Below are 26776 nucleotides of genomic sequence, written 5' to 3' on the forward strand. Positions count from 1 at the left end.
CAGGTCGTCAAGATCTGCTTGACTAATTGTCGAGCGGATCCAGTCACCCTGGATCCAGCCCGGCGGCAGGCCGGTCCTCGATGAAGATCCGCTCCGACTGGTCCCCCTTCCCTTCGCCTTCGCTGTCGCTTTCTTCGCCTGCTCCAGGGACGCCGTCTTCTCTTTCATCATCGTCGCCGGCAAGGCGCGCACGGAGCAGCGGTGCTGAGGCGGAGGCGAACGCGGCGGAGAAGTCTGGAGAAGAGAGGGGGGAATGAGGACGCACTGTTCAAAAAACCCCGTCCGGCGCCTTATATAAGGTTGCTTCCGAGTGACTGACATATAGGGCTGGGCGATCCTGTCAAATCCCGCAACAGTCGCGCGCGCGATACGTGGCGAAAAAGGTGGCGCGGAGATCGAGGCGGCCCTGCCTTATCCCATCCGATTACTGCGGCCTCGCCCCGCCCCGCGCGCTTCCCAAAACTCAAATCCCACAAAATCCGCGGGTTGCAGAACAACTCGTCAGACAAAAGATCTCCTCCACTCTGTCGCTTGGAGCTCTCCAAGCGAAAACTTCACTCGACGGATACAAATAATGGATCGAGGCAACTGAAAAAGAAGTTGGTGCCGTCACCTAAGGTTCATTGATCCAGAACAAGACATACTCATAGCACAAGAAATGGGTCGGAAGAGTTCTCAACTCCTTCCCCACTCAAACCTCGATCCATTCGGGGGCTAATGATGAAGCTATGTACCTAGGGTAGGGTCATGGACCTGTCCAAACTACCCTACCCAAGGACATCTCTAGAAGAAACCACCTGTCAATCGACTCGGAAGTGTTCCACTCGACAGACTCGAAGACACTCGACCATGAAGCCAACCACTCGACGCCCAGGAGATCTAAAGTCACTCTGCACGCAAACGGTCGGTCATTAAGTAGCTTTTATGATCATCATAGCACTTTATGTGTAGCGTTACCAGTAACGCCCAATCTTAATGTATCTTAAACCTTGCATAACTGAGGGCCGGAGGGGTCTGGCGGACTCTATATAAGCCACCCCCTCCTCAGTGTAAAGGGTTCGCACCCCTGTAACTCATACGCATATAATCCAGTCGACCGCCTCCGGGCTCCGAGACGTAGGGTTGTTACTTCCTCCGAGAAGGGCCTGAAATCGTAAATCTCTTGCGTATACAACTACTCCATAGCTAGGATCTTGCCTCTCCATTAGTACCCCCCTACACTACTGTCAGACTTAGAACCACGACAGCGGCCATGGCGGAGAGGCGTAGAGGACGCAAACAACCAATTGGGGTGTGGGAAAGAGGTTGCCTATAACCTTGTGGCTATAGGCACCCGCATGGAGGACTGAGAGGTGGGATGGCGCCGAATCTTCGCCGGCGGCCGCCGCGGGGAGGGAAGTGCGCCTCCTCTCGTGTTCTTCGTTGAAAAGGTGATGCGAGATCGCGAGGGAATTGGGGTGGAGGGAGGAAGGGGCCGCGACGCGCGGCTAAATCCTGACGATGAGGATTAAAACCCTAGCGGCGGCGAGGAATAAACCCTAGCAAACGGGATAAAAATCGAACCAAAAATAGCCCTGAATTTTTTACCGAGAATACCCTCGAAATATTCTGATCAGTTTGAAATATATTTTTCTCCCAAAAATGCCCCTCGGGGTCTGATATAATACACGTGACATCGGCGTATTGCATCGGATCTGGACCATCGAATTCGCTTCGACGGACGGTCCATATCGTCCAGATGCACTGTAAAATGACCCTAATATAAACCCCCACCCTCACCTTTTTTAAGACTATCAAGCCTTCTCAAATTAGGTCTGTAGTAGAAGCTTCGAAGCAGACACCCGTATAAAATCTTTCACTCATTGAAAAGTGAAAACCCGTGACAATATCATACTAGAGACGGATGGGACAGGAAGAAGTGGCATTTAGAAGTGCTGCTAAATTTACATTTGGGTTCCGGCATAACAAAGCTTGCATTGTCTTTTTGAGATTAGCTAGGCGCACAGCTTGCCATTGATAACGATTCTACCAAGATTGCTGCAAATTCACAAGCTGATCCAAAGTAATAGTTGTTGTCCACTGGATTCCTCCGGAGATATTTCGTTAGGATCGACCAATCCTTCCTGGCTCTTGATGACGTGGCTGTATTCTCTCCAGGCACAATTAGAGTATAGAACTCGTTGCTCGGTTACCACATATAGGGAGGAGCCCGGACTCGTCGTATGGGGCAGAAAAAGACACACGGTATCAACCACATTACATCGTCGTACTAGTAGTATGATTTTGATTTTTGGAGGTAGACGACGACCCGCAGAGAGAGAGAGAGAGAGAGAGAGAGAGGTGTGAAATCGCGCACATGCTTCTCATGCGCTTGGCAGGTGCCACTGAACGGATATAACCCACACGTTTTGCGGCTCCTAGATGCGTGCACAATCTGGTTCACACGTTGGGCATGTACGTTTACGTGTCATCAGTGCAAAATAATGATGGGGATTAAAACTGGCATGGGGTCATGTACATTGGCACGTTTTTATGTGGTGGCGATGTATTCGACACGGAGCTACATTTGGCAGCGACGACCTACCCAACCTAACCAGCTAGGGAGTCCAACAAATCAAGTTCGATCGTTCCTGGCCTTGGATCAGTTTTCCATTTCGTCCATTCAGAGTTTCAGACCCTGCCGACAGGAGGAGTGGGGTCGAAAGCCAAGGAGAGGTCTTCACTACCACTCCCTCAGTATAGTGTTAAAAACGTTATTATATTATAAAAAAAAAAAGGAGACTAGCCATGGCCGCAGGGTCAGTCACGGGCCGTCAATGACGATGCCACTGCCGATGCTTATCCGGACCCGGGAAGGTAGCGCTGGCAGCACCTCTGTCCTCTGGCCCCCGATCAAGCAACTCCACCATGTCCGTTTGGCTTGGCCCCCGATCGAGCAACCCCATCAAAATCTTTGTTTCAGACTCGCATAGTCTTTCCTTTGTGTAAAAAGAATCGTCTGAAAAACTTCCATTCCAAAAGAAAAATCATTCCTTTGTGTAGAAACATTCGTCTGAAGAACTTCCATTCCAAAAGAAAAAATCATTTTAAAAGCTCATCACAAAAGAAGTTGTGAATAGCGCTGTTAAACTCTACGTTTTGCAGTTCACTATGCAGCTAAGGAAGGAACAACGATGATAATGTACTGGAACTGAGAAGATGAAACATATCCGCTCATATCATGCGAACATCTTACATGGGTGGATCGATATTCAAGTTCGCCCGTGTTCATTTCACAGGTACACACATCTCACAGGACACTAACTCACACTGGCCAGTAACTTCACCAGAACTTCAGTTGGACCAAGTGCTCTGTTTCAGCATAAAAAGTTATCAACTCCACCAAAAGATACGAAGAACCGCTGTTGGCAATCAAACAGCTCCTGACGGTGGAAAAGGGCACGGGCAAAATTTCATCACAAGGGCAGCACTTCGCTCAAAGGTTGAAGATCTGAGCTGGCCAGCTGCGCTTCCGGCCATCTGAGCTGATTCCCGTGGTTTCGATTGATATGTCTATGCTGCGGTGCTCAGAGGCCCTCACGATGCTGATGCGGGATCTGATCGTCACAGCTGGGCATTCACCCGTGCCAACAGATGCTGATGAGCCAATGACTGACCCATCCTTTACCATCGCGATGGGCTCTTCGAAGGTGAAGATTGTCTGCGACCAGTGAGTTGGTGTGGAGAAAGGAGAGGTGGAGAGGACCACGGGCTTGTCCTTGCAGAACCTGCTGGTGAAGCCGGTGTCGAACCACAAGACAATGCCATGGCACCAGGTTACTCCTGGCACAGCCGCACAACTTTCAGGAAGCCTTAGCTCCAAGCTCGCGGTCAAATCCATTTCGCTTTCCTTCATAGTTGCCAGATCAAAGGACTGCATAAACAAGAAATAAGACCAACATGTCAGAGTATAGATACCTGCATCGGAAGGATATATTAGCACACAGGATGGAATGTTGTAAATCTTAAGTGCATTTATTAAATCAGGGACCTTGAGTATGTTGATTCTACAGAGAATATCATATATTACACTTGGGTCGCGAAATATCAGATTCTATCAATAGAACTGTTCGAACAAAGTTTTCTCCAGCTCAGTATAACCATTAAACAATTTTTAGCAAAAACGAGGATGCTTGAGAAGTGAAATAACCTAAGTATGCAGAGTTCCTCGGACTTACATGGAGTACAGCGGTATCTGTCACAACATCCTGAGAAGCCAGTATATCAACAACAGGAAATCGAGCTGAACTCTCTGTTACTTCTTTCCCAATAGATGACATATCAAAGCCATACACATTTTCCCAAAATGGCAAGCTCGTTCCACCTCTCCCGAAACCAGCACCAAACTATGGATCAGAGGAAAAAAGTTATCAAATGCAGAAAACAAAGACAAATAACACATGCAGGCATTGCTAAAAAACTTACAATTGTTGCAGTATCCGGGAGAACAGCACCGCCAGGTTTTAGGAAATGGTCGCGTGCATATATAACTGAACTGAGCATGGATTCATACAACAGGCAATATCCCATCCACTCACTCACTAACACATCAAAGCCATTTGGCGGAACTACTATTTTATGGTTTAGCTCTTCAGCCTTGGTATGCACAACAGTTATCACTTCAGAATTATGCTTCTGTTCCGGTTTCGTATTTTCGTCATATAATAGACCATTATTTTTTGCCACCTGCATTCGTATTTTAACTGTGAGATAAAAATCATCGTAAAAAGAGGCCATAGTATGGCATTATGATTCAGAAAAGGCATACTTGGGTAGCCACAGAAGACATCTTTGCACTCCCATCAACAGCGATAACTCTTGATGCACCGGCCTTCGCTGCAAAAAGACTTATGAGAAGCATCTGTCAGCAACAGCCCAGGAGGCATTGACAAGTGACTGTTAAAAGAAATTGATTTTAGCGACAAGCCTTGCGCTTGATGATATGAAAACCAAACCACGTGCAATTAGCTCCAACCAAATATCACGCTAAGAGAGGCATTTTAAACCAGGCCAGGTTTGAACCAATGCTCAACCTACCTAAACCAAGTCAGGATTCTCCTTAACAAGCTACTCAGTGCATTGAACCTAGCCAAGCGAAATCTTGTTTAACCTTTAAAGTATTCAAATTGTAATTATAGCCACCGCTTACTTATTTATTTCAAGTAGATATAGTCTATTTGCTTGTGATGGACCCAAGACTACCAGTACACATGAGGCGTCATGGTAAGACAAAGTAACCCACCAGTGCAAAACAATTAGCATCCTACACTACATACCTTAGAATTCCTGTACCACAACCAACATCCAGTACAGTTGCTCCATTCATGAGGCTAGGATTGTCCAAAAGGGCATCTCTGTAAGCGTCTGTTCTTACCTGAAAAGATTGGGAACAGTAAGGGAGTCAAATGATCTTGTGAATCATAATAGCGCATATATGAAATCAAACCAACACACATATGTTGAAGGAATCTATTAATCACATATGGCAAGAGTTCACGTACTTTGTCGCCCAGCATCTCTCTATGAATGCCAAATGAACTATAAGACCCAAAGTAGTTGTCATCCACTTTTTTAATTTCCTTGGCAGTAACACTAGCACGTGTAATCTTTAGCTGCCTATCAGTCTGTTCCTCTGAAAGAGTCCCATTGTTATCTCCTCCATTACTTTCAGTAGTAACTGCTTCCTCAAACCTAGCACTGATGTCAGAGCAATCGTCGATGGTGTTTAGACCATTCCCCTGTAGTTCACATGACCTCCCATTGCCCGCTGAACACTCTCCTGTTTCCACTGGCATCTCACAGTCCTCGTCATCTTCATCATCAAAGATGGACAAACTGTGCAACAGCGAGTCATCTTCCATGAATGGTTTCAAGTACGAGTCCTCCGCCCATGGAACCTTCCCCTCAAGTTGGGAAATTTCTGCGCAGCTCCAACCCTTATTCTCTGCAACCTACATATCAAAGGACCCATAAGTCAAGGAATGCAGCAAACAAGCACAGAATTCAACAAAAATTACTATCGACACAACCTAAATATCAATCATAAGGTCCATAAGCCATGGAATGCAGCAAACAAGCACAAAATTCACCAAAATTGCTATCTAAGTCAACCATGAAATGGAACTAGTGGATTGGTTCCTTACACTGGTAGCCTCATACGACCACAAAAGTTTTAGCACAGCAATTAGCTTGGTACTGTTCGTATTTGGTTGCAAACCAATCGAGCTGAGAAGCTCAGCGCGGCCATGGAAGCAAGGGGGGAGAGGAGACGCACCTTGGAGCGCACAAAATTGATGAGCTTGATGCATCCGTAGAAATCCAGCCCGAGCTCCCTCACGACCTTGTGGAAATCGAAGCCGTGCTCGGAGCCGCAGTGCGCGAAGAGGGGGCTGTCGGAGTCGAACCGCGCGCTGCAGAACAAGCAGAGGAGGCCGCCGCCGCCGCCCGCCGCGTCGTCGCCGTCCGACTCCCAGTCGTCCCACCCATCCTCCCCCTCCTCCTCCTCATCCTCGTCGTCCTCGTAGTCGTCTCCGTCGTCCCGGGGAAGCTCTTGCTTGGGAGGGAGCTCGCGCGCCTGGGTCGCCATGGCCAATTGCTTCTTGGTGAAGGGACGAGCAGCGGCGAGCGGCTCGGTTAAACCCTAGACGAAGCTTAAGCCCTGGACGAATGAGGCTGGTGAATGGGCCGGGCCGAATATCCAAATGAGGCTGGAAGGTGGGCCCAGCCCATAAGATGTTAGAGAAGACCCGAGTCTCCGGTCTCAACAATCCGCCCTTCGTCTCGCCCCCTTCCTCTCACCGTCGGCGCCGCCGCCGCCATCCACCGGAGAGAGCCGTCCGACGCTACCCGGTCCAGGTAAGAGCTCTCTCATCTCCTCTTCCCCATCCTCGCCGTCGAGCTTGTAAGAATAGAGCGTAGAGGTCAGGAACGGCACTGATAGAGGACGGAATCGTAGGTATACTCACCTGTGCATGACTGCGTTGGTTCGGCTCGCCGGGAGAGCAGCTTCTTGGAGCAGGTGAGGCTCCAAGACTGACGTTCCCCTTAACCAAAGTCCGCGTGCATACAACCCTTGAGCTCACTGTGCTCGCGATCTTCCTCGCAGGGGCGCCAGCATCGCGCCTCCGCGTGGCCTCGGCTTGCTCCCGCAGCGCAGGACCGCGTTCCAGGGTGCGAGGATGGCGAATGGCGGCGGAAAGGGCGGCCGCGGCGCGCTCATAGTCCTGGAAGGGCTGGACAGGAGCGGCAAATCGTCGCAGTGCGCCCGGCTGCTGTCCTTTCTGCAAGGGAAAGGCTGCGCAACCGAAGGGTGGCGCTTCCCGGACAGAGACACCAGCGTCGGGAAGATGATCTCCACCTACCTCGCCAACGAGTCGCAGCTCGATGATCGGACCATCCATTTGCTCTTCAGCGCGAATCGCTGGGAGAAAAGGTTTGTTGTTGTTGTGAAATCTAATTGTGTACAATCTGATAGTGATTCAGGCCGAAAAGAATTCTTGGGTGGTAACTGCATGATCTGCAGTAATGCACACACTATATGCAATAGTTCAGATGTGTGTATGGTTCTGAATATGGAGCTGTTTGTTGGGTTTGTCATGTACAGAAGTTTGATGGAGAGCAAGCTACTTGGTGGAACTACACTCGTCGTTGACCGCTACTCTTATTCTGGAGTGGCGTTTTCAGCTGCTAAAGGACTTGACATTGGGTGGTGCAAGGTCAGGCACATACAAGCTTGAGGTGCGCACCTTCTTAGGTCTGAAATGCTGACAAGTATTGCCTGTTTTTTATTATTGCAGGCCCCTGAGGTTGGACTGCTAGCTCCAGATCTTGTAATATATCTTGATGTACAACCAGAGGTACTCCATTGCTCCTAATTCTTCCTATGGATTTAAAGCAACTGATATGTAGGTTATGCATTGCTTGTAATGCTTATTTCATGCTTTTGTGCATTTGAATTGTTCGGTTCCCTCATACTGGGTGATGATAGCCACCATAGGCCCATAATTTTATCAAATAATCATACAGATAAAACTCAGTGATGGTGATGCACCTAAGATGTTCATCTATATTCAGTGTCGAAACAAACAATATGCGTCAATTGTATGTCATTCTGCTTAAGGTTATGCATTGCTTGTAATGCTTATTTCATGCTTTTGTGCATTTGAATTCTTTGCACACCCAGAATCTGTAGCAAAAAGTACCCTTCTCTGCAGTTGTTTACTCGGTTATCCGAATTTCATAAAGGTAAATCTGAAATTACTGTTTCAGAAAGCGGCCGAAAGAGGAGGCTATGGGGGTGAAAGATACGAAAGAGTTGAGTTCCAAAAGAGAGTTGCTGAGCATTACCATTCACTCCGTGATTCGACATGGAAGGTAACTTATGCCACACAAAAATGTTCTGACATAGGGCCCTGTATTTGCTTTGCCACGTTTGCTTGCAACTCAGGGTCCATGTGAGGTATATAGTCAAGGAGGTGCAACTTGAAGTGAAGCAGTATACATGTCTAGAATTTACGCAAGAACAAACTGAGGAACCCCACCTTAGATTCTTTTGCAACCTTTTTTATGTGAACCTCAATGGCTTACTGCATTTCTTTTTCTGTCATGAAGGTCATCGATGGTTCCCTTCCCATGGAGACCGTGGAAGAACAGCTAAGAGAACTAGCCATGAATTGCATTTCAGAATGCCAAGACAAGCAACTTACCAATCTTCCCTGGTAGAGTTCCCGCGATGAAATGCCAAACCACATAGGCACATCGGCAAGATCTCTCTTTAGTATGTGATTGACTGTTGCTCTGTTAGATCTCTGAAGTGTGTGATTGACTGTTGCGATTGACTGCTGCTCCGTTAGATCTCTTTTAAGTGTGTGATTGACGACTGTTACTCTGGATGAGATACAGGCATATCATTTCTTTCCCCATTTATGTGTGTGTGATTGACTGTTACTCAGCATTGCTGATTGCTTTACCCATTTATGAACTCCGACACCTGGTGCAGATCCTCGATATATCTATGAAGTGGCATTTTTTTCCCACGGAACTTTATATAGTGGTCTTGTGACCATGTACTGAATCTGGCGTGCTTTTTATGTTGAGTAAAATGCATCATAAGTCCTAAAACTATTGGAAGTGTGTCAGTTTAGTCATATAACTTCGAAACTGCAGTTTTAGGTCCTAAAACTATTGGAGGTGTGTCAATTTAGTCCTATAACTTTGAAACTGTGGTTTTGGGTCCCAAAACTATGTAAGTTTGTTTATCTCAGGTCCTAAGCTTGCATGGCCAGCATTGACCCGCCGCCGTGTCGATTGGAGATGCTTGAATTGTTGCCATGTTGACCCAATGGACCCACCAAGTTGACTTCCACGTCGTCCGTCGTCCCGCAGTAGTGACTCTTTCCCATCTGTGGCCATGGTTGTGCCCAAACAACAAAATGCATGACCAACTCTATGGCAAGGATATCGGGGCAAGGACATTGTCATGAGAGAGAGAGAGGGGCGGGATGGCGTCCTCCATCCCGATTGGCTCGGTGTCTCCCGGCGGCCGCGCCTAGGGATAGGGATGTTGTCCTCCATGCCGGCTGGCTCGGGGTCTCCCAGCGACCGCGCCAAAACCTCTTAGCGAGGTTGCTTGTAGCTCATGGGCACGCAGGGGGAGGGCATGCAGGTTGCAACACACACTGCGACATTGAAGCGTATGGACCATTTTTTAGGAAGTAAACACATATAAAGTGCTCTTTTGAAAAAAAAATGCACCATAGATGCTGGACATGCAAGCTTAGGACCTGAGATGGACAAATTTGCATAGTTTTGGGACCCAAAACTACAGTTTTGAATTTATAGAACTAAACTGACACACTTTCAATAGTTTTGGGACCAAAAACTACAGTTCTACAGGACTAAATTGACACACCTCCAATAGTTTAGGATCCAAACTGTAGTTTTTAAGTTATAGGACTAAAGTGACACATCACCAATAGTTTCGGGACTTATGATGCATTTTGCTCTTTTATTTTTTATATGGAATCCTATATAATCCCTCCCTTCCATAATTCATTTATTTATCTCAGTAGCTGCATGTGATCTATACAAAGTACCTAAGTAGCTCATCTCCCCTACTTCTTGTTTATCTCAACATGAACACATGCCATCTCATTAAAAGCCCACCTCAACATGCATGATCATTATTAGTTGATCCCGATTACTTCTATTGGATTCAACATGCACACACCTCACCACGACACGTATGTGAAAAAGTTTTCATTATATTATGCAACTTATACTCAATAAAAACTAACTTAAAATGATCAAATGCAAATATGTAATATGTATTGTTAGTTTTAGTTAATGTACTCCCTCCGTTCATTTTTATAAGATGTTTCAGACAGCTAAGATAGAACTGTTTGGGTGATGTCTAAATTGTCTGCAACATCTTATAAAAATGAACAGAGGAAGTATTAATCTCTACTACCTAAAAGAAACGCAATGTTCCGTTTCCCCTCTTACGTTCGTCCGACGCCAGATTTTCGCTTGTGGCTCGTCGCTCGTTGCTCCTCGATCGTCCGCACATGGGCCAAAGACCAACGCCCAGCCCGAGCGAGCCAGCCTACGCACAATCACACGCACTCCTTCCTCCTCACGGCCTCAAACGGGCGACGCTAGGGTTTCGCCCAGCCCCAGCCTCGGCCGCCGCTCGACCTCGGCGACCGCCGCTAGACCTCCACGCCCGTGCCTTGACCTCCTTGGCTCCTTGGCCGCCACTCGACCTCCTTAGCTCCTCGGCCGCTGCTCGACCTCCACGGCCGCGCTTCACCAACACTTGCTTCCCCGTATGCCCTTCATTGATATGGACTCGTGCTCCTCAGCCCTAATGGTGTTGTGCTACACGCGTGCTCCGCGGCCCCTCCTCCACGGTCTCGTACAGGAAGGACGAGGGCGAGTCCTGGTTACTGGCGTGTGTGGGTAAGATTTTTCATTGATTTCTTCTCCGTTGGAAATTGTCCAGCCAGTATTGATTTCACGTTTCATTTTTTCTTGTTGTTTTTACTGAATGAATTACAGGAACACACACCTATCATATGCCCTAGCAGTGCAGGCCTGAACACATGTCATATGTTGGAGTAGATGCAAGTATATGAATGATGAATGGGTGCTGCCTTAAATCATCAGCACATTAGTGGTGCCTGATCCAAGTCAAACGCTCGCCGTGGACAGCCTATTCGCCAAAGTGGTTACGCCGAGCTGTAGCAGCTGGGCGCCCATCTAGCCGCTCTGCTGGGTGTGGCGTCACTCCTGTTCCCGGCAACAGGTACTTCTCTACCAGACAAATTCACTTAGATTGGGCTGCTGCAAGAGTTCCTATTGTTGATTTTGAATGTTTTTTTTAAGGAGAAAGGTTAGTAAATGATGTTGTTTTCTACAATGCAAATTTAGTCGTCGGCTTTGCTATTGAGTGCCAAGGTGTAGATTCAGAACTGCGGGGTTCAACATAGAGGGCTTCACTACAATATTCTTGCCATGGGGTTGATGGATGTGAACGGTCTAAATAACACGGCCAATGAGCGGACGCTTCGTCGAATATTTTTGATCTATGCAACACTGGATCAATTACACATCCATCCACCCAACTTCAGTTTTGATATATTTGATGCATAATATACAACGAATCTTACTTATGTTGAAAAACTTAGACATATAAGAATGTCTGCAAGCAAACCACGTACCACACATTTTAGAAGGTTTATTTTTCTACATTTATAAATTTTTTTCTACATTTGTACTAGCTATGTATCAATAAGTATTTCTACATTTTTTTATTTGATGCCAAATTTTAAGGAACGTCAATCTGATGTATTTTTACAGTAATCATCATGTTGACTTGGTGCTTGCCCGTTCGCAACATACCTTGGTATTGTCGAAGGGTTGGATGATTGTAAACCGGATGTACCATTAACGACAATGGCGTGGATGGATTGGGGAGACAAATAATACGGAAGGACAAAGAAGTAGGATGATTTGAAGGTTAAAAAATTCTAAAATGCTATTTTATGTGCATGAGGATTCTAAACAAAACACGACTAATGTGAAACCAATTGGATATTCATGCCCCCGGTGCAACGCACGGACAATTACCTAGTAATCTAAACATTCATATTTCATACCATCAAATCTCACAACAATAGATTGCAACTAAATCTCACAGTAACGCGGGGAAGTAGTTATCATATATAGATGGGGGCGTCCTGGGCGCCACTTTTCGTTTTTCTCCACGCCTTGCATGCTTCCATGGAACAGGGCATTCTTCTAATTCAATTCTCGACGGTTGATCGTCGGCGGCTGGACCAACCCTTGAATCCCGTTCCACTTTACGCTTTCCAAAATGAAAAACACATGCGGAGTCGTAGTATATTGCCAGCAGTACTTAATTTCAAGACTCCTTTTCGCACGCCTGGACTCACGTCACGTCCGGACTCCGGCGAGCCTATAAAACCACACCGGCGACGCCATTGCTAACGACAGCCACCGCACCTTCACAGTTCACACTTGACAATCTGCTCTGTTTCTGCTCGAGTGAGTGACTGATCGGTATTCGATAGCTAGCTAGCAATGACGGCGCGGGGGATTGCAAGCGGGAACGGCAGCACGGCCGTGGTCGTGGGCGTGCTGCTCGCCTGCGCGTTCCTCCATGCGAGGGTGGCGGAGTCGGCGGAGTTCATCGTCGGCGACGGCAGCGGCTGGTCCGTCAACGCCAGCTCCTGGGCCAACGGCAAGCGCTTCTTGGGCCGTGACGTCCTTGGTACGTACACCCTCTGACCTCTTATGTTTCTAATATAAATGTAACTAAGGCACTTTCAAAAAAAATTGTAACTAAGGCGTTTTTGCAGTTTAATACTAAGGCGTTTTTGCAGTTTAATACAGGGTGTGTCTAGGTTTCAGACTTAACCAAGCCTTAGTCACACGGAGTACTAGTATACAATAAAAAAAAGAAAAACTAAAAAAAATATTTTGTACGAATCTCCATGCAAGATCTAAAAGATATAACATCAACTGAGACGTAACAAAGTCTCTCGGTCCACTAAGACTTAGTAAAAACTGTTAATTTAAACCGAGAGGCGGTACTTATGATGCATACATACATGGATCAATGTATGCTTGCTGCATGAAAATTAAATTGGTGGTGCCAAGCTCTGATGCATGTCCGGATTTGGGTACGCGAACGGCGCTGGACGGCCCGACGGCGCTGGACGTGGTGAAGGTGTCCGCGTCGGAGTACGAGGCGTGCGCCGCTCGGCGCGGCGCCAAGGTGCTCAAGTCCGGGGCCGACCGCGTCACGCTCGCCCTCGGCCCAAGCTACTTCATCTGCAGCGTCCCCGCCCAGTGCCAGGCCGGCATCAAGATCGCCGTCGTCGCCAGGAAGCAGGGCCGCGTCGGCGGAGCGTCCTAATTCAGTCTACATATACCAAGTTCTCGGCCCATGTATCCAATATTTATTACCACTCCATCATTCGTGCCTCTTGTGTTACGTTATAACATGTGTAATGATTTTGTACTCTTATATACAATAAGCGAGCAAGAGGCATGTGCTGATTATCTTTTTCATCTGCCATCACACGCTGGTTGGAAATAAAAGCTCTGCCCAGAGCTGAGGACCTGTGCGTATTTTTTGGGTCCCGATAACTGCCATATGTGTGGACGTTAAGAAATTTGTCCACACGTTCTGTGTGGTGCCTAAGAGGACTAGCCCACACGTTTGTGTGTGGGCAAAACAATTAGCGTTCACACGGCTCTTTTTTTCCCTTCCGGTCCCTCTTACACGCGTGCGTGTGGGCGAAAATAGATAACGCCCACAAATTCGGTACGTCAGGCCTCGTGCCTCGTGGTCCTGCATGTCTCACGTGACACTTTATCGCGTGCACGCAGTTGCCATGGGCCGGACCCTCGTCTATGTTCGTTTAAGTGCAGTTGCTATGTTGCTGAACTACGGTTGCCATATCGGACAACTACAGTTGTCATGTCTGCTCAACTGCAGTTGCCATCTCAAGTCAAACTTTCAGATTGCCATTTTTTGAACAACTACAGCTGTTGCCATGTGTGGTCTGGTCTACTGCAGTTGCCATAATTTCAAAACTTTAGAAGTTGTCACCTACTAACACTAGGCAGTTGCCGTCTAGCACTGAAAAAATGGCATGGCAAAAAAACATGTTCGGGTAAAAGAGAGAGTTGCCATGTGCTCACAAGCACGTTAGGGCAGTTGCCATGTAAAAAAAAGAGTTGACATCTCCTTACATGCACGCTAGGGCAGTTTGCCAAGTACTCCCTCCGTCCGGATTTATTAGGCCTCTCAGCATCACAAGCATGTCCCCTTTTATAAGGCCCCGTGTTGGAAAGGTGCATGCATGCAACCATTTCATTGGTTGTATTGAAAGCTATTGTTGTTGGTGCCATGGCTGAAAAGTTAATACACTTCATGTGTGCTTTTTCATTGGCTGCATGCATGTGAGAGAGTGCATTGGGAGTGGAATGAAAGAATTAATGTGAGCAAATTACTATGTGTCTTGGTCTAAGAAAAGTTGTCTTTAGGCCTAATAAACCCGGACGGAGGGAGTACCATGCAAAAAATATGGCAACTGACATGTTTGGATAAAAGAAAGAAAGAGTTGCCATCTGCTTGCAATCACACTAGGGCAATTGCCATGTACGCTGCAAAACGCATGGCAACTGGCAGCTTGAGTGTGAGAGAGGAGGCGGACGTGTGGACGAGATGGCAAACGCCGACACATCATCCCTTGTGCGTGACTGAAAACTGGTGTGTGGGTGAACTGCTAAACGTCCACACACCGGTCCCTCCATGTGGCAAATTGGATGTGTGGGCGAACTATGTCTCACACCACACACACGCCTTGTCCTACATAGCACACAAAATCAGCCTTTTTACGCCAACATTCGTGCAAAAGGCGTTGGACGGTGATGAAGGCGTGTGGGCGAGTTGGCTAACGCCCACACGTGTGGGCGTTAACATTTCCGTATTTTTTTATATAACAGAGCAAGAAATTTCTCCAAGTGGAAAAACAATGCATGAATCGTCAACGTAGATGTAACCGAAGTTCGTCAATGCTAGTACTCCCTCCGTCAGGAAATACTTATCGTGTGACAAGTATTTCTGGACGGAGGGAGTAGAATATAAAACCAACATATACTGGACTAGAAGTATAAGGTTGCGCATCTCCCGATACCGTAAGCTTTACCAGTACAAAGCATAAGTTTGCAATCCCAAATTCAGAAGACAGACAGAAGTAACAGCTTAGACAGGCACGCTTTTTTGCTACTGTCAACCAAGAGTACAGCTCAAGAACCACACCGCACTGCATGCCCTTTTGATCATTTAGACATAGCTGTCAATCAGCGACTTCCTCATGTCATCGACGATCGCTGTGGGCTGGCCTTCTCTCAACTTGAAGACGCTCTCGATGACGGACAGCTCGGTAGCCGTTGTGTCTGAGCCACAGAAGGCGGTCCAATCGTTCACCGTCATGCCCGCAGCAATGACCTCGCTACCACGGTTCACGGTTCCAGCGACAAGAGGGACTTGGAGGAGTGTGGACAGCTCATCAAGATCTTCAATGGATGTGTGAGGATGGACCTGTGCCGCAAAGGAATTGCACATTAACAACCTTAACCAATTTTTGCAGAAACAGATAGATCAGAGGGATGCAAATGCAGCAACACCATACCAGTCCACCCCTGTTAGAGAATGCACAGTAGCTGCCAACAAGGATATTTCCTGCAATCGTCTGACGGAACACCTCAACCCCAAGCACATCTGCAATAAGCTCCTCAGTTGCCTGGGGAACCAAACAGGAGATACTTTAGTTGAGGTAAGCTAGGAAAGGCACAGGTTCAGCAAATAAACATCACTAGGGATGTATAGGCATACCTTGTCAAGGTCAGGGTGTGTGAGCGCAACATGGTCATTGCAGGATATGCAATTGCCAAGGGCAGACAGCCTCTCATCGATGCGCTGAACAACCACTTGATCAGGTATGCAGTTCCTCAGATGCTGAAGCTCTAGCAAAAGTTCAAAACCCCATAAAAATAATAAGCATCACAAAAATCATAATATCACTTAACTACACAAATCATGCCTCTCTAGAAGCAAGATGTCTAAGAACTGAAACATCAGAAATGACTGAAGAAACCAACATCTGTAGACATAACGAATCTCTAAGCAACTTCTATGTAACTCCAATGGTATCAACAGTCTTTTAAGTACTAAAATCAACTTGAAAATGAATGCTGGTAGATAGCAACTTCGTATTCAAAAGCATATTAAACCATAAGAGAACTGTGCGGTTCGCAACAACACACAAGACATAACAGAATTATGTAAACAATTACATTGTAGATTGAGGTTCCGAAATAAAGTACCTTGATCAGTGGTTGTGTGTGGCAAGAGAAGTCCATTCTTGTTTCCTGGGGTCATCAAGGTGGTGGTAAGTACACTACAAGTGAGTGAATAGCTCAAATGACAGACTATAAGTTCAAAGGCTAACCAACGCAGAGGCGACCAATTATTCTAGTGCCACCGATAGAGGTCTTGACCACAGGAATGACATCTGCAAGCTCAGACTCAAATGTACTGCATAGGTATTCAAAAGATCAATCAGTTAGAGTTAGTTATTCCTCTGCTTCCACCAAAAGTCCAAAAAGCTAAACCAAAGGAAACATCCATTGCTAACCTGTAGAAATTCTCTGATCCTCCAATTGCAACCAGACAGTAGGCATTTGTGAGCTTGGAGAAAACACCAACTTCACAGTTGTTCTCAAACTGGATACCTGCAGAAACCACATAGCAAAGAACACGGTCAAAACCCAAAGGATACGAGGAGCAGAGTTGCCACAAACAGTACAGCAACTCAGACTAGAAGGGTAATTACTTATACCGAAAATCACATATGAACTTCTAACACTTTCACAGGCACAAGGGCATCCACTTGGAGGTGTACCACATGATTAAACATCACAATTTCATACTCTCAGATCACAGCAACACCACTTGTATACGAAATGGTGACGGGGTTAATCCTAGATAAATACAGCAGCAGCAACAGCTGCTCATCACAAACTCAAAGCTAATCTAATTATTAATTCGAATTCTAATCCTAAATACCAAAGAATAAATCATGTCCAGACGGTCAACTATCTTTCTGCAGGGACGAAACCACACCTTCTCTAAGACGCTGCCTAAATCACACCCGTTCTCAACATCTAGCCACGGAATCGACACTTCACGACAGCCCCGAAACCCGCACCGCGGCCGTGGCGACCAATCAATCAATCAATCCGAGCAACGAAAAAATCGAGAGGGTTCGACAACCACAGCCGCCCCTTCCGGTGCCACCGAATTCGTGAAGGACAAAACTCGCGCTGGAAAAGGGATGGGTAGCTTACGGGTCGCCATGGTCGATTCCTCTTCGCCTCAGCCGCTTCTCGTCTGCAGCAACAGGCGCGCACCTGCAGATCAAACGCGCGGATGATTCAGCGAGCAGACGGGCAGGGGAGAGGGATCGCTGGTGCGGGAGAAGGAAGCGGGCGGCGAACCGGGAGAGGGGCGGGGGTCGAGAGGCGGTGGCCGCTGCGGTGGGAGCTAGGGTTTGGGAGCGCGGCTTCCGAGAGAATGGGGAACGAGGGGAGAGCCGTGGCGGCGTGGTATATGAGCACGGGCCGCTCGGAGAGACGGCGGCGGAACTGTGTGGGCCGAACGGGCTGGTCCTATTAGGTCGAGACGTCACAGCCGGCCCGTGCTGATGCTATGGGCCGAGGCTCTCATTCGTGTGTTCGGCCCACCCATCGCTGTTGGCCTTCTCTCGCTGCGAAATGTTTTGAAGAACGTAATACACTCTTACCTCAAGAAAAACGTAATGTACTCTGGAAATCCTCAATTCATAAAAAACTGGAAGTGACATTTTTTTTGCGGGTAGAAAGTGATATTTCTAACTTTCATGAAAGAGCGAACCATGGTCAGAGGGGTAGTGGTATCCTCAACCACCAGGGTTCAAGTCCTGGTGCTCGCATTATTCATGGATTTATTTCAGGATTTTCAGCGATGCGCTTTCAGTGGGAGGAGACATGTTGGCTCAGTCTCTCAAAAGTGCTCATAGGGGTAGGGTGTGCGTGTGTGCGTTCATAGGGTAAGTGTATGCACGTATGTATGAGCGCTTGCGTCTGTAGTATGTTAAAAAAAACTTCCATGAAAGAGGAATTAACTTCCGAAATTTTGAATTAATTTAACAACAATTTTCATGAATAGCAATATAAAAAGTACGAGTTAAGATGGTAATTTTTTTAGATCATCTTGTGTAGTCTTATAGTTATTCTTCCAAGGTTGTGGTAGAATATTATAATTTCCTCTAATCACTCATATGTTGCTAAATATTTACTGTAATTTTGTAAATATCAATCAAATAAATGGTATACCTTCCTCTGATTACTCAGACGCTTTGGAAACTTTATTGTAACTCTATAATAAAAGGTTGTGATAAAATGAAATACATTTCCCTAATCACTCATATGTTTGGTATTTGTTTCATCTTGATTTGATCTTGTATATATGAGAAATATTGTGTTCTCCGTGCATACGTATATTATTTTTATGTGATATTTCTACAAATAAAAGCTCATTTGTTTTTGGATGTGCTTGTTATCTGAAATATCAGAAAAAACATTTCTATGTTTAACATGAAATTATATGATGATTGACACGTGTGGGTTTACTCCTGGAAGAAGAAACATACTTGTGGGTAAATTTATTGTCTGCAATACACATCCTCTTTTCACATCAAGTATAAAACAAGTGAACCTTATGAAGAAACAGTACTCATAAAATACCATCAAATATGTTTCAACTATGTTATTCAAACAAGTCCCCTCACCTCCACCGGCTACTCCGGTGGCGGTAGGAGGTAGGGAGTCGGTACTTTGTTTCTGCTCGTCTTTAGTAATCTAGTGTCTAACTTAGGTTTTTGGATGTCTATGGCTTCGTCCTGGCGGTGGCTATGCCACTGTTAAATCAGTTTATTCCAAACCTTTCACCAAAGTTGTGGTTATCCTATCTATTGATGTTGGATCTAGGAGGCAGTGTCTACGTCGTCTCAGGTCCTTGGGATTTGGGCAGGCGTTTTTTTCATGTGTCGGTGTGTTGCTAACGAGGTAATGGTCTTCTTCTCCCTGCTCTTTTGTGGTGGTGGTGTTGCGAGCAGACAGTGGACCAGGGTGATTTTTTTTAGAAAAGGAGGATGACCCCCGGCCTCTGCATCTGGGAGATGCATACGGACACTTTATTGATTATTCTCAAGGACCTTACAGAGTATTACAACAATATGCCTGAATCCACCATCTTGGCAACATATGTCGTTACTCATATCCATACGATGAAGGGGTGCTATCTGGGCCACTCAGACCACTCACCTAAGCCTAACATCAAAAGCCGGAAGCCCCAGTCGAGCCACATACCGGGTCTGGGGCACAATCCGGTCAGACGCACTCGTGTGTCGTCGCCGTCATCTTCCACAGGTCCGTCTTCAAATCATATTGAGGCATCTACCTTGTCTGGCCACTCAGCCATCGACATCATCATGACGCCAAACAGCTACCTCCTCCTGCGCGAGTCCATCCCGCGCATCGGACGCCGAGCCTCCACAGCGCCATGCCGCTGATAACCGCCGTCATCTCCACAGTGGACCAGGGTGATGTTCCCGTTGTTTATCCCACAGCGATGAGGCTATGGTCTCTTTTTTTCCCTTGGTGTGTGCCTAACGTGTCAGATCTCTCTTTGGTGGTCTGTGCTTCCGCTATGTGGTGTTTTCACCGTCTTCGTTATGAAGTTCATAGAAATTTTCTTCGGGGCATGATTTAGCTCTAGGATTTTAGACCCACACAAGTCTTATGCGATGACGACTTCTTCTTCAAGGTGTTTATCCGCCTGGACCTTAACACGATGACTTCCCGACCGTACGATACAATGTCAAGCCGGCTTTGGTCATGGAGTGGTAGTGGTGGCGAACCTTCTACTCGTACTCGAGTTTGAGTTTGTGTGGCTCTCTAAGAACCTGGCTTTTAAAAAATGGAGGCAAAGAATTTCTCATATATATATTCACTTGCGAAAATGATTTTCCATAACTTCTTTGCACCCGCGGCAACCCATAACTTTGCCTCGTCCAAAATGGTGTTGTGTTGAGTAGTATCGGCGGCAGTGTGCTCTTGCGCCAGTGCATGCAAACATTCCTTTCATTCCAAATCGTCCAAGAGACAAGCATGATAACTGATGCCATGGCCTTTCTAGATGGGGTGTGCACGTCGGTTCTATTATCCCACCACTCCTTGACGGAGCCCTCAACATGGCAAGATAGATGTATCCATATGCACAAGGTCAAGTTTTTCAATCACCGAGTTCCAAAGTTGAAGGGTGCATCAACACCAAAAGAAGAGATGTGTCCCATTTTATTTTTCTCTTTTGCAAAAGGGGCAAAGGCTGCAATTCTTCAACCGCACTTGGCCGACTATCAGCGGCCCAAATCCTATCATGTGTGGCCAACCAAGAAAAAAACTTGACCTTCGGCGGTGCCCAATTCTTTTATGTCATGCAATCCAAAGGAGATAGGACCAAGCCCAAGAATTACGCCTTATAGGCAAAGGACGCCGAATACAATCGATCATTAACGTGCTTCCTAATATCATCCTCGACAAGATCATCAAGATGGAAATCGTCAACGATTATCCAAAGATTGAAGAATTCTCCGATATGATCTACCGAGACAACGTCAGAGGGTCTGATTTTGAAGATCCAAGCATTATCCCTGAGCGCCTCTCACACCTTTTACCTTTTTTCACCTTGAGGCCTCATAGATGAGAAGGGCGATGTCCTTGGTCTTACAGCCAAGGGGCCGAGGAGAACCCGGTTGCACTTTTCTTGGTTTTTGAGATGTCTTGTATTGTTGAAAGCTTTTTATGAAAATCCGATGCTTTTCGCTAAAAAACTGTATTATTCGAACGTGTTACTCGTCAATACAAAAACGAGTAATCTTATTTGGCTCCCTCTCAAAGTCTCAACGTATTTTTTTTTCGCTCCATAGATGCCTTTATTTATTCCTAGATGGCCCGAAACCATGTAGAGAAGGGAACGCTCATAAAACCTTGTTGTACGGGTGGTTTGTGACTTCCCACCCTTTCTTCTTTAATGAATGATACGTACACTCATGCGTATTCGAGAAAATAAACCCTTGTACAAAGTTCAGTTCCATGTAGTCGTCCCGTCGATCTCGCGGGGAGGCATCTCCGATCACAGTTCGTCGGCGGCTTGGGCGGTCAGCATACACCGTATACGTCAGCCGCAGTGGAACCAGCACGGTAGCTCACTCCCAGTCCCAGCTCATGGGCCTGCGGAAGCGCGGAGGAGGAAGATGGTGAAGGAATCAACGAAACAATGGACACGGCAAGGAACACAGAACAAGTGTCGAGGTAGAGAGCTGGGCGGTGGAACACGCCGTGGGAGCAACCGTCAGCGCGTGAGCTTTTTCTCCCGGGATAACCGAAAGGGGACCGGCTCGGTTTGGATTTCGACGCCGGCGGCCCGAATCCGTCTGGCATTGATGCGAAAAGTGAGAAAAAAAATATACCAATCTGCTGGGCTCGTCCATATCCGTATCGTCCTGGTAATATTCCGGCGAGATCGATCCGGGGAGCTGGAGCTCTGCGAATGGCTGAACTGAACCTTTGACAGGCAAGGGAAGCTCTGCCTGTCAGCTGGCCAGTCCTCACAAGCTAACGTGTCACCTAGAGCTGCTCGTGAAATTCTATAGAAGAAGAGAACAAACAGTCCACACGAGAACCGAGCCAGTTCTCCTCTATCCAGCCCTCCCGATAAGCGCTGCTGACGACGAGCCTACAGTTTTTCTCGCCGTCTCGGTCGGCCGTTCGGTCGATGGATGCAACATGCCGCAGCCCGCGCAGATTATTACGCACGCGCGTACGCACGCACGCTCGGGTAAGACAGCGACGAAACAGTAGTGCTGGAATCCGGCGTGCGGACACCGCTGCCGCCGTTGGGTTCCGTCTCCCGAAAGCGACCGGCGATCGGCGATCCCGATCCAGGCCCGCCGTGTGATGCGGCTCGACGCAAAGTAAGCAGATCCCGTCCGCATTCTTTTCTTTAGGATTCCTTGTCCTCTTTCAAAAGTCCCGTTCGCATTCTTTTTTACACAAAGTGTGTGTTTTACTCCGCGGTAATTGAATTACAATCTGCTAAGACATCTTCGGCTACACTTCCTGGCACACGACCCAACCAACAAGCAGGGTGCTATCACAAAAATGACCAGTATTAGCAAGACTATTTTTTGAAAAGGGACGTTTTATTACTTACCCTCTCCGTTCCAAATTACTAGTCGTGATTTTAGTTCAAATTTAAAAGTTTAAATTTGAACTAAAACCACAACGAGTAATTTGGAACGGAGGGAGTACAAGATTTAAGCATTACACCCGGCCTCTGCATAACTAAGATGCATACAGCTAAATAATGTCCTCTCACACAAATAAAAAATTTAAAAGGATAAATACAAAGAGACATGTAGAGTTCATATAAGGCCTAAAGCGGGGCGTGGCCAATTCTAAGATCATGCTGCCACCCATGTTGAATAAAAGTATCCCTCGCTGTAGCCTCCAATTGTGTATACACCTCCGTAAACAGGTCTCGATTCTTCACGCGTTGTAGAGAGGACCATAAACGAAGAGTCCCGGCACATCTGTAGATAACATACATCAGAGAAGTACTTTTATCATTAAAACCTTATCATTTCTACATAACCAAAGCGACCAAATAACGGCTAGTGCTCCCACCCTGAGAAGAGTTCTAAACTTGTGATCAATCTCATGTAACCAGTTGCCAAATACATTAACGACACTACAAGAAGGATACAAGCCAGAAGCTATTTGGATGACTGATCGTATAGAACGTGCCAATTTGCATTGGAATAATATAAATGTTTTATTGTCTCATCATGGTGACAAAAGACAAGATTGTGAACTTCTTTGCTAATTCCTCTTAATAATGTTATCTTTAGTAAGAATAACTCCACGACAAAGATACCATGCAAAGATTTATTTTCTTAAGAGGTTTCTTTATCTTCCAGATCTTCTTGTTATTATCAACTGGCACATCAGACTGGATTAACGCTCTATACATGGACTCAATTGAGAATTGTCCATTCCCATGGAGATTCCATCGGAATACATCAGACCCATGTGGCAATTGCACCGTGGACAACCGCTGGAGCAGGATGTTCCACGAATGTAGTCTAGGTCCAATTAAATCTCTTCTAAACGTCACATTAGACGGAAATGATTTCATTTCCGTGGCGATAGTATCACCCTTGTGGCGCACAATATTGTATAAAGCCGAATATTGTTCCCGAAGTGTGGCATTTCCTAGCCACTCATCCTCCCAGAATCTAAATTCCGAGCCGTCCTTAAAAGAGAATGATCCATAGCAGAAGAAATATTTCTTCGTATCAACTAGACCCGCCCAAAAGTGGGAATCCCCAGGCTAGCATTGTACTTGGGATACCGCCTTGGAACCCACATATTTCCTTATTAGGAGGGTCTACCACACACCATCTTCCGTCAGAAATTTAACAACTGCTTGCCTAGAAGGGCCCTATTCTTAACCTCAAGGTCATGAATGCCCAACCCGCCTTGGTCTTTGGGATGACAAACCACACTCCATTTAGCCAGTCGATATTTCTTTTGCTCGCTATCTCCTAGCCAAAAGAATCTTGATCGAAAATAATTCAATCTATGTAAAACTCTTTTTGACAATTGGAAGAAGGAAATCATACTCCCTCCGTCCGAAAATACTTGTCGTCAAAATGGATAAAAAGGGATGTATCTAGAACTAAAATACATCTAGATACATCCCTTTTTATCCATTTTGACGACAAGTATTTTTGGACGGAGGGAGTATATAGTACCATACTACTTAGTAGTTTGTACTGAATTTATGAGTACCACTCTTCCACCTAGAGATAGCAGTTTACCTTTCCAACTGCTAAGTATTTTTTGCAGTCTCTTCTCAACATGTTTCCATTCAACATTTGTGAGTCTCCGATAGTGTATCGGCATACCCAAATATATGATCAAAACTGGCCCAACCCGTATCCGAACAGTTCAGCATACATGTGGGCCTTGTCTTGTGCGTCACCAAAGCAAAACAATTCATTTTTATGAAAATTGATCTTAAGACCCTGAGAGTTGCTCAAATGCTGATAAAATTAGTTTCATATTTCTCGCTTTCTTGAGGTCATGATCCATGAAGAGAATCGTATTATCGGCATATTGAAGTATAGAGAGACCACCATCAACTAGATGATTTATAACACCATCAATTTGGCCATCAACCTTGGCACACTCAACCATGACTGCATGGGCGATAACGAGTCACCTTATCGCAATCCCTTCTTCGTTTAGAAATAGTATCCAACGCCATCATTGACCTTAATGGCAACACTACCTCCAGAAACGAAGCTATAGATCATAGCACACCACTCTGCAGAAAATTCTTTCATTCTGAGACTCTGTTGTAGAAAGGGCCACTTGACTTTGTCATAAGCCTTTTCGAAGTCTATTTTCAGTACCACACCATTCAACTTTTTCCGGTGTAATTCATGGACTGTTCAATGAAGGATAACAACTCCATCTAAGATGTGTCCGCCTTGCATAAAAATTGTCTGTGACGGACGAATCACATGTTCAGTAACCGAATTTAGCCTAATAGTCGCAACCTTCGTGAATAAGGAGGCAAATAGGTCTATATTGTTGTATCCTTTCAACCTCATTAACCTTAGGTAATAAAATAACCTCGCCGAAGTTTAAGCGAAACAATTCTAGTTGGCCAGCATGTAGGTGGCTTAACAAAAGTAGGAGATCCAGTTTGATGACTTCCCAGAAGTTTTGATAGAACTCTGCGGGAAAACCATCCGGACCCGGGGCTTTGTTATACCCCATTAGAAAAACCACCTTTCTAACTTCCTCCTCGGGGTATGGGGTTGTTAATGTCATCTATTCGGGACTCATCCATCGAGAAATTTCCTTCTTCTAGGACTCCGGACAGATTTTAAAAATGATTAGTGATATAAGATTTAAGTTGCTCATGCCCCTCAATCATGCCCTCATCCTGTTGTAGGGAATGAATAATTTTCTTCCGGTGTCTGCCATTGACGTCTTCATGGAAATATCTAGTATTCAAATCACCTTTTAGGATAAACTGACAGTTAGAATGTTGGTACCATTTGAGTTACTCTTCACGCAACATGTCAGCTATCTGTGCATTCGAATGGTTCTTGATCTTGATTTCATGCTCAGATAGAGGTCTAACATCCGCCAAAGCTTCTAATTGATCAATGATAGATGAAAGACAAAGCTTCTCCTTTTTTAGGATACCCACCATATGCCTAGCCCAACCACCAAGGAATTTGCGCAATGCACGCATTTTGTTATTCCATCTATGTATTTGGGTAGGTCCGTCCATCGGTTTTCCCCACACCTCCTTAACCATGTCATGGAAGCCACCCCGAAGCAACCATCCAAGTTCGAACTTGAACTTGCGTCTGTGTTGGGGTGTTGGCCAACCAGTAGTTAGGAGAATGGGTGCATGGTATGATATAGCCTTGATACGAGGTACAACACGAACATACACCATAGGAAATTTAGATTCTCAGTCGGTATCCATTAAAACGCGATCTAGTTTCTCATATGTTGGTTCCAGAAGACTGTTCACCCAAGTGAACTGTCTTCCAATCATGGAAAGCTCTCGCAGGTTTGGACTATGCATGAAAACGTTGAAAAGGAAAGGCCAATGATTATCAAACCTATTGCGGCTTTTCTCATTTGGAAATCAAAGCAAATTGAAATGCCCACCTATAAAAATGGGATAGGGATTATCTTTCGCTAGATTATCAATTCACGGAGAAAATTGGTCTTGAACTCATCCTGGGCTGCCCCATACACAGAGAAAGGCCAATCAACGTTTTTTATGACAAACTACATTGTCGCGACATGGGTCCCTTCATTTTTCCATGTTCAGTTTTTTGCCAAGATTTGTCATGCCCGCTGAAGGAAATTGCCATACCGCAACAATGTAATTTGGCATAGAAAAACGTTCAATTTGCCATGCTTAAAATCTGACGTCGAGGTCTCTAAGCACTGAGCGATGATTATCCCCGCTAGAATGAACCGTCGACGCGCCGCTGCCGATGCTCCTCTACCAAAGTCGTCTTGACTTTCTCGATGACAGCTGGAAAATCTTCATGCACGTGCCCCTAAAGACCAACGATTTGAAGTCGTAGTCGTTGTCGTTACACGTTAGAATAGATTTGAAGCAACTGACACCAAATCTTAATGTCATGCAGGAGAAACCCTAACCTCACCACCCCAAAAAAACGACAGGAATCTACGCTAGAGCTTCATCGAACACGTTCAAATGAACAAACCCAAGGAGGATCGGAGCCTGAAAAACAAACTCGAAGAAGAAGTGTCGCCATACGTCCGGGCGTCGCACTTGTGAGGACTAAAAAAAACTTAACCTAGGCTACTAGCCCGTGCGAAGGCATCGAGATTCCCCTCCCCGCCATCGGAGTCGGAGCGGCAGGCGGAGGGGAGACGAATCCAAGGCCTCACCGATAAGTCCGGAGGGAAG

The 26776-nt window shown here is 46.1% G+C and overlaps 3 protein-coding genes and 1 long non-coding RNA gene across 6 annotated transcripts; 2 read left to right on the forward strand and 2 right to left on the reverse strand.

Moving 5' to 3' along the window:
• Window positions 1-3157: 3157 nt before the first annotated feature.
• LOC123044034 (probable protein arginine N-methyltransferase 3) lies at window positions 3158-6669 on the reverse strand. The gene is made up of 7 exons (XM_044466654.1): window positions 6314-6669; window positions 5541-5990; window positions 5316-5413; window positions 4808-4886; window positions 4465-4725; window positions 4218-4385; window positions 3158-3913 (listed from the first exon to the last, which is right to left on the reverse strand). Exons 1-7 carry the CDS (start codon window positions 6623-6625, stop codon window positions 3476-3478), a joined length of 1806 nt encoding a protein of 601 aa, XP_044322589.1. The 5' UTR covers window positions 6626-6669; the 3' UTR covers window positions 3158-3475.
• A 76-nt stretch (window positions 6670-6745) lies between these two features.
• Window positions 6746-9074, forward strand: LOC123044035 (thymidylate kinase). Of its 2 annotated transcripts, XM_044466655.1 has the most exons (7): window positions 6759-6894; window positions 6995-7057; window positions 7145-7471; window positions 7643-7754; window positions 7836-7895; window positions 8308-8412; window positions 8650-9074. In XM_044466655.1, the coding sequence occupies exons 2-7, from the start codon at window positions 7011-7013 to the stop codon at window positions 8758-8760; spliced, it is 762 nt and encodes a 253-aa protein (XP_044322590.1). In that variant the 5' UTR covers window positions 6759-6894; window positions 6995-7010; the 3' UTR covers window positions 8761-9074. The 2 variants fall into 2 exon arrangements, with proteins under 2 accessions (XP_044322591.1, XP_044322590.1); XM_044466656.1 differs by lacking the exon at window positions 6995-7057 and having other exon boundaries at window positions 6746-6894.
• A 1578-nt stretch (window positions 9075-10652) lies between these two features.
• LOC123044036 (uncharacterized) lies at window positions 10653-13083 on the forward strand. The gene is made up of 2 exons (XR_006419791.1): window positions 10653-10998; window positions 11098-13083. It is a non-coding gene; the product is annotated as an uncharacterized lncRNA (long non-coding RNA).
• Window positions 13084-15233: 2150 nt separating this feature from the next.
• Window positions 15234-17767, reverse strand: LOC123044037 (eukaryotic translation initiation factor 6-2). 2 transcript variants are annotated; one of them, XM_044466657.1, is made up of 8 exons: window positions 17635-17767; window positions 17485-17547; window positions 16773-16869; window positions 16587-16672; window positions 16462-16506; window positions 15971-16101; window positions 15768-15878; window positions 15234-15676 (listed from the first exon to the last, which is right to left on the reverse strand). In XM_044466657.1, exons 2-8 carry the CDS (start codon window positions 17492-17494, stop codon window positions 15419-15421), a joined length of 738 nt encoding a protein of 245 aa, XP_044322592.1. In that variant the 5' UTR covers window positions 17495-17547; window positions 17635-17767; the 3' UTR covers window positions 15234-15418. The 2 variants fall into 2 exon arrangements, with proteins under 2 accessions (XP_044322592.1, XP_044322595.1); XM_044466660.1 differs by having other exon boundaries at window positions 17485-17732.
• Window positions 17768-26776: the final 9009 nt, after the last annotated feature.

Source organism: Triticum aestivum, chromosome 2B (genome assembly GCF_018294505.1).
Source record: "Triticum aestivum cultivar Chinese Spring chromosome 2B, IWGSC CS RefSeq v2.1, whole genome shotgun sequence".
In the NCBI taxonomy this organism is placed as follows: domain Eukaryota; kingdom Viridiplantae; phylum Streptophyta; class Magnoliopsida; order Poales; family Poaceae; genus Triticum; species Triticum aestivum.

What these genes read in the sequence shown, in the direction of transcription:
- LOC123044034 (XM_044466654.1), bottom strand. Translation starts at nt 6,625, where the DNA reads ATGGCGACCCAGGCGCGCGAGCTCCCTCCCAAGCAAGAGCTTCCCCGG. An exon ending in GAGAGATGCTGGGCGACAAA is followed by an intron (nt 5,414 to 5,540) that starts GTACGTGAACTC and finishes CAATCTTTTCAG; the next exon opens with GTAAGAACAGACGCTTACAG. An exon ending in TCCCGGATACTGCAACAATT is followed by an intron (nt 4,386 to 4,464) that starts GTAAGTTTTTTA and finishes TCTGATCCATAG; the next exon opens with TTTGGTGCTGGTTTCGGGAG.
- LOC123044037 (XM_044466657.1), bottom strand. An exon ending in GGATCAGAGAATTTCTACAG is followed by an intron (nt 16,673 to 16,772) that starts GTTAGCAATGGA and finishes ATACCTATGCAG; the next exon opens with TACATTTGAGTCTGAGCTTG. An exon ending in CACACCCTGACCTTGACAAG is followed by an intron (nt 15,879 to 15,970) that starts GTATGCCTATAC and finishes TTGGTTCCCCAG; the next exon opens with GCAACTGAGGAGCTTATTGC.
- LOC123044035 (XM_044466655.1), top strand. Translation starts at nt 7,011, where the DNA reads ATGACTGCGTTGGTTCGGCTCGCCGGGAGAGCAGCTTCTTGGAGCAG. An exon ending in ATCTTGATGTACAACCAGAG is followed by an intron (nt 7,896 to 8,307) that starts GTACTCCATTGC and finishes TTACTGTTTCAG; the next exon opens with AAAGCGGCCGAAAGAGGAGG. An exon ending in TCCGTGATTCGACATGGAAG is followed by an intron (nt 8,413 to 8,649) that starts GTAACTTATGCC and finishes TCTGTCATGAAG; the next exon opens with GTCATCGATGGTTCCCTTCC.